Raw genomic sequence first — 6,317 nt, 5'->3', positions numbered from 1 at the left:
GAGACCCCAGAGAGCTCCCTTCCCCCTATTGCCATGTGAGAAAGATTACCATCTATGAACTAGAAAGGGGGTCCTCATAAGACATTGAATCTGCCCCTGCCTTGATCCTGGACTTCCCAGCTTCCAAAATGGAGAAATCAACTTCTGCTGTTTATAAGCAACCCAGTCTATGGAATCCTGTTATAGCAGCTGGACTGGACTGAACCAATAAAATTCTAATTCCTGGTACCTCAGAATGTGAACATAGTTGGAGATAAAGTCTTCACAGAGGTAATCAATTTAGGATGAGATGATGAAGAGTGGGCCCTAATCCAGTATGACTGGTGTCTTAATGAAAACGGTAAATTTGGACATATAGAGATACATACAGAGGGAGAAGATTGCCAAGGAGAGAGCCATGGAACACATTCTCCCTCCTAACTTGTCGAAGGAACCAGCGTTGCCAATACCTTGATTTGGGGCTTTGAGTCTCCAGAACTGTGCGATAGCAAGTTTCTGTTATTGAAATCACCCAGTTTATGGTACTTGGTTAAGGTAGCCCTAGTCAACAAGTGCAGTAACCCAGCTCAGGGGTTTGGAGCCTGAGCTCCATAAAAGAGAGTCAACACAGTTGAGGGTGAGGGGTGAGCAGGGTAGTGGTGAGGATGATCTGGTGTGGGTGTTAGAGCCTAGACTGGGTAAGAAAGATGTCGAGGCAGGACCCAGCCCAGTCCAGGTTGAGCTGATAAGAAACCAAGCAAGGTAGTAATCATTTCATAATGTATATGTATTTCAAAACATCACATTGCACAGCTTAAAATATGCAATTCTTCTATGTCAATGAGATCTCAAAAACTGCTTAAATATCATATGAATGAGGATGGTGCAATATGCTATAGAACTAGACGAAAGGGAAACCTATCTGTACCTGAAAAATCTGTACTGGGATTGGCAAAACATATCCTGGTTCCTGCCTCATTTTCCTAGAGTCAAAGGAGACATGGGCCTTTATGTGCTCTACAGATACACCTGTCACTAACTCTGGAATATGTTTGGAAAAAGATAGTAACCAAGCATAGTGAAGATTGCTTTCTGTAGCAAATGGTGGGGGGTTGGATCTTGGCAAAAAATGTGAGAGTCTAAAAGACATGAAGACAGTCTGTGTGGGAGCAGCTCTGGCCAGAGTGTCTGAGCTTGGGTGAAGTGAGATGGGCATCCACAGGGAAGGGTGAAATCAGCCTGGACTGTCAGAGCGCACATGGGGTGAGCTGAGGGTGGCAAAGGCAGCACTTAAAATCTTTTTAAAATGTGTTTGAACCTCACACTGAGAACTATAAAACAGTACTGAAATGGAGGAAATGTATTCATGTATTTTTTTATTTATATAGTCTTTTTTAATACATATTTTTATCTATTTATTTGACTGTGCCAGGCCTTAGTTGTAGCTCGTGGCATTTTCCATCTTTTTGCAGAATGTGGGATGTTTAGTTGTGGCATGTAGGAACTAATTCCCTGACCGGGTATTGAATCTGAGCCCGTTGCATTGGGAGCGTGGAGCCTTAATGACTGGACCATCAGGGAAGTCCCATTATATAGTTTTGATGTTTGACATCTGGGGCCTTGGTGAAGGGGGAGTTCTATACCGGGAAGCACTCATTTTACAAAAGGATTTTTGTTAGTCATGAGGATCTGATATCACTATGAATGGATTTAGTGCTTCTCTAGATATGAGGAGATGCAAGGATTGAGATCATAAAATCTGCTCCAAAAAGCATTCAACTATTTAAAGACCTTTCCCATCAGATTCCCTGGAGCACAGAGTGCCTCACTCCACCCTGCACTCCCTCAGGGGTTGTTGAAGGTCAACAGCTATAGCAGCATGGGGTTCAATCTCCATAGAGGCAGATGGCAAATGCCTTTGTTGTTCAGTCGTTGGCAATGCTCTTGGAAAGTGCCAATTTGTAGTTGACACGGCCCCCTTGTGGTCATAAATCCGACCATACTTTGGGGGGCATTTCATGACCACGTTGTCCCGCGTTGCTGGGAAGGCTCGTTCCCAGTTCTGGAGAAGGTTTTTGTTGATAAGACACTCAATGTGCTATTACTGGACTAGGTCTTAATAGTCAAAGATCTCTGGACACCTGTCTTCTAGTTATGGTCCAGGAAAGTATTCCCTCTCGTTGCATCTTTTCATACCTGCTGCTGCTTCTGTTGCTGCTGCTGCTAAGTTGCTTCAGTCATGTCCGTCTCTGTGGGACCCCATAGATGGCAGCCCACCAGTCTCCCCCATCCCTGGGATTCTCCAGGCAAGAACACTGGAGTGGGTTGCAATTTACTTTTCCAATGCATGAAAGTGAAAAGGGAAAATGAAGTTGCTCAGTCCTGTCTAACTCTTAGCGTCCCCATGGACTGCAGCCTACCAGGCTCTTCCATCCATGACATTTTCCAGGCAAGACTACTGGAGTGGGGTGCCATTGCCTTCTCCACTTTTCATACCTAGAGTTACACTATTACAATCATTCATCATATATCAAGCTATACATTTGATCAACTGCTTCAAGTCATCATTTTCATTGGAGGCTCAGTCACACACTTGGTAATACAATAAGAATCTTGTGAAACAAAATACAAATGATATAGTGGAATTAAAAGTAAATATTTAAACCATTAGCTTCCTACACCAGTTTTTTTTTTTTTTTTAAGATCATCAAGACTAGGGAATGGGTCACTTAAAGCAGAAATCCGATTTTTCATGTGGTTCAAATGTGTTACATTAAAGGATGTACCAGGTATGAAAATCTGGCATTCAGATTGAATTATAGCACAGATATTTCCCTGAGATCTGTAAGGTGTCAAGGGCCTTGCAGTTGTGTAGCAATGCCTTTCTCATCATGGAGATTTCAGAATTCAATAGGCTAATAAGGATATTTACATCTATGTTCATCAGTGATATTGGCCTGTAGTTTTCTTTTTTTGTGGCATCTTTGTCTGGTTTTGGAATTAGGGTGATGCTGGCCTCATAGGGTGAGTTTGGAAGTTTACCTTCTTCTGCAATTTTCTGGAAGAGTTTGAGTATGATAGGTGTTAGCTCTTCTCTAAATTTTTGGTAGAAGTCAGCTGTGAAGCCATCTGGTCCTGGGCTTTTGTTTGCTGGATCTTTTCTGATTACAGTTTTGATTTCCGTGCTTGTGAAGGGTGTGTTAAGATCTTCTATTTTTTCCTGGTTCAGTTTTGGAAAGTTATACTTTTCTAAGAATTTGTCCATTTATTCCAAGTTGTCCATTCTTTTTGCATATAGCTGCTGGTAGTAGTCTCTTATGAGTCTTTGAATTTCTGTGTTGTCTGTTGAGATCTCTCCATTTTCACTTCTAATTTTGTGGATTTGATTCCTCTCCCTTTGTTTCTTGATTAATCTGGCTAATGGTTTGTCGATTTTATTTATGCTTTCAAAAAACCAGCTTTTAACTTTGTTGATTTTTGCTATGGTCTCTTTTGTTTCCTTTGCATTTATTTCTGCCCTAATTTTTAAGATTTCTTTCCTTCTGCTAGCCCTGGGGATCTTCATTTCTTCCTTCTCTAGTTGCTTTAGGTGTAGAGTTAGATTATTTATTTCATTTTTTTCTTGTTTCTTGACATAAGCCTGTATCGCTATGAACCTTCCCCGTAGCACTGCTTTTACAGTGTCCCGTAGGTTTTGGGTTGTTGGGTTTTCATTTTCATTCATTTCTATCCATATTTTGGTTTCTTTTTTGATTTCTTCTATGATTTGTTGGTTATTCAGAAGTGTGTTACTTAGCCTCCATATGTTGGAGGTTTTTTTTTTTTTTTTTTTTTTTTTTTACCACAAATAAGATCTTTTATTTGTCACCATTAAGAGTCTGCATTTTAAACCGATTCTTGGACTGGTGGTTCGTATCCATCAGCTCGTTCAACTTTAGCACCTGTCTCGTCCCCAGTAGCTTTTCCAGAACTACTACCTTCACCATGTAGCTCCATGAGTTTTCCCAATTCAAATTTAGGCTTCTTCAGCATTTTTACTTTTCTAACGAAGACATCATGGAGCGGATAAATAGATTGGCAAGCCTTTTCTATGTCTTTTCCAATGCTATCTGGAATCAATTTATTGACCACCTCTTTCAAGTTGTTTGTCTGCACCTCTCGGGTCATGATCTCCATCATCTTCTTACGGATCTGGCGCACCTGCTGGTGCTGGGCGTAAGAGGTCTTCCGGATCTGATTGTTGCGCTTTTTAGTAAAACCCACACAGAACAGACGAAGCAAGTAACCATCGGTAGTCTTGACATCAACGTGAGCTTCAATCATGGTCTGCCATTTTTTGACCATGGAGCACATTTTGTCACGGGTAAGATCCATACCATGAAAATTAGTCAGGCAGTTTTTGCCCTGAACATCCTCAGTAATTAGCTTGAATTTTCTAAATGCTACTTCATCATTCTGCAGATCAGCAAGACTCACTTCAAAAACACGACCTTTGAGGCCATCAGATGCGATTTTGGTTCCTTGAGTTCTCGTGACCAATGTTTTCCCAATATTCCTTATATTGAACATAGCTGGTGCTTTCACATCATACCAATCTCTTTTAGAAAATGGGTCAACCACTTTCTTCTTGGCTCCCTTTTTGCCTCCTTTCGTAAGGCGCTTGTTCTTGCCGACCGCCATGGTGCAGCTCAGAGAGCCAAAAGGTGTGTTGGAGTTTTTAAGAGTTTTTCTCCTGTAATTGAGAACTAATCTTACTGCACGGTGGTCAGAAAAGATGACTGGAATGGTTTCAATTTTTTTGAATTTACCAATTGCTACCTTTTCTTAATATCTTCTGCTTCTGTTAGGTCCATACCATTTCTGTCCTTTATGAGCCCATATTTGCATGAAATGGTCCCTTGGTTTCTCTCATTTTCTTGAAGAGATCTCTAGTCTTTCCCATTCTATTGTATTCCTCTATTTCTTTGCATTGATGGCTGAGGAAGGCTTTCTCATCTCTGCTTGCTCTTGTTTGGCACTCTGTATTTAAATGGGTATAGCTTACCTTTTCTCTTTGCTTTTTGATTCTCTTCTTTTCACAGCTCTTTGTAAGGCCTCCTCAGACAGCCATTTTGCTTTTTTGCATTTCTTTTTCTTGGGGATGGTCTTGATTCCTGTCTCCTGTACAATGTCAAGAACCTCCATCCATAGTTCCTCAGGCACTCTGTCTATCAGATCTAGTCTCTTAAATCTACAATTCACTTCCTCTCTATAGTCATAAGGGATTTGATTTAGGTCATACCTGAATGGTCTAGTGGTTTTCCCTACTTTCTTCAGTTTCTGTCTGAATTTGGCAACAAGGAGTTCATGATGTGAGCCACAGTCAGCTCCCGGTCTTGTTTTTGCTGACTGTAGAGAGCTTCTCCATCTCTGGCTGCAAAGAATATAATCCATCTGATTTTGGTGTTGACCATCTGGTGATGTCCATGAGTAGAGTCTCCTCTTGTGTTGTTGGCAGAGGGTGTTTTCTATGAATAGTGCGTTCTCTTGGCAGAACTCTATTAGCTTTCGCCCTGCTTCAGTCTGTACTCCAAGGTCAAATTTGCCTGTTACTCCAGGTGTTTCTTGACTTCCTACTTTTGCATTCCAGTCTCCTATAATGAAAAGGACATCTTTTGGGGGTGTTTGTTGTAGAAGATCTTGTAGATAGCCTCACAGAGGTGTGTTTTCAGAGTGTTCATAGTGCCTCCAATGAAAGATATTGCCAAAGAACGAAGTAACACCGTGATGATCAATCCTTTGGGTGGGGGAGGGGAGGTTGTCCTTTCCATTCAAAGTGGAACCAAACCAAGATCCAATATTTGGAACCTGCTCAGAAGGCTAGTCCCTATCACGCTACCACTTCTAACTCAGATGGTGCCTAGCCATGCTTTTTTTTTTTTTTTTACCGTCATTTCAACACAAATAACCAATATCAGATCTGTAACAGGAATAGAAATAGAAACGAGTGTTCTCTGAGCCAAACCGAGGAGTGTAGCCGAGGGAAAAACTTATCAGGAATTCTCAGAAGCTGTGCTGGAGAAGCATGGTTTTCATCACAGTTTTGTATCTTTTCAGAACAAAGAACCATCAGGCAGAAACATACAGCGGTACATTCTTTCAAGATTTCAAAAGGGATAGATTAGCACGTACAGAGTGAATCAGCAGGACCTTGATATCTGGGAAGGAAAACTTATCTTTAAAGGAACACTAGCATAAGCCTCATAGGAGAGGGTAGCATTTATCCCTACCTTCAAAGTGGACATTCTATACTTCTGGATAATGAATTCTTTTCTGAATGGCTAAAGCAGATGTACACT

The 6,317-nt window shown here is 41.1% G+C and overlaps 1 protein-coding gene across 1 annotated transcript; it reads right to left on the bottom strand.

Annotated features, from left to right (window-relative positions):
- Positions 1-3,797: 3,797 nt before the first annotated feature.
- On the bottom strand, positions 3,798-4,677 carry LOC122689639 (40S ribosomal protein S3a-like). The gene has a single exon (XM_043896249.1). It carries the CDS (start codon positions 4,657-4,659, stop codon positions 3,865-3,867), a length of 795 nt encoding a protein of 264 aa, XP_043752184.1. The 5' UTR covers positions 4,660-4,677; the 3' UTR covers positions 3,798-3,864.
- Positions 4,678-6,317: the final 1,640 nt, after the last annotated feature.

This window comes from Cervus elaphus, chromosome X (assembly GCF_910594005.1).
Source record: "Cervus elaphus chromosome X, mCerEla1.1, whole genome shotgun sequence".
NCBI lineage: Eukaryota > Metazoa > Chordata > Mammalia > Artiodactyla > Cervidae > Cervus > Cervus elaphus.
The sequence above is the reverse complement of the archived record's forward strand: the minus strand, read 5'-3'. Positions and strand labels throughout refer to the sequence as shown.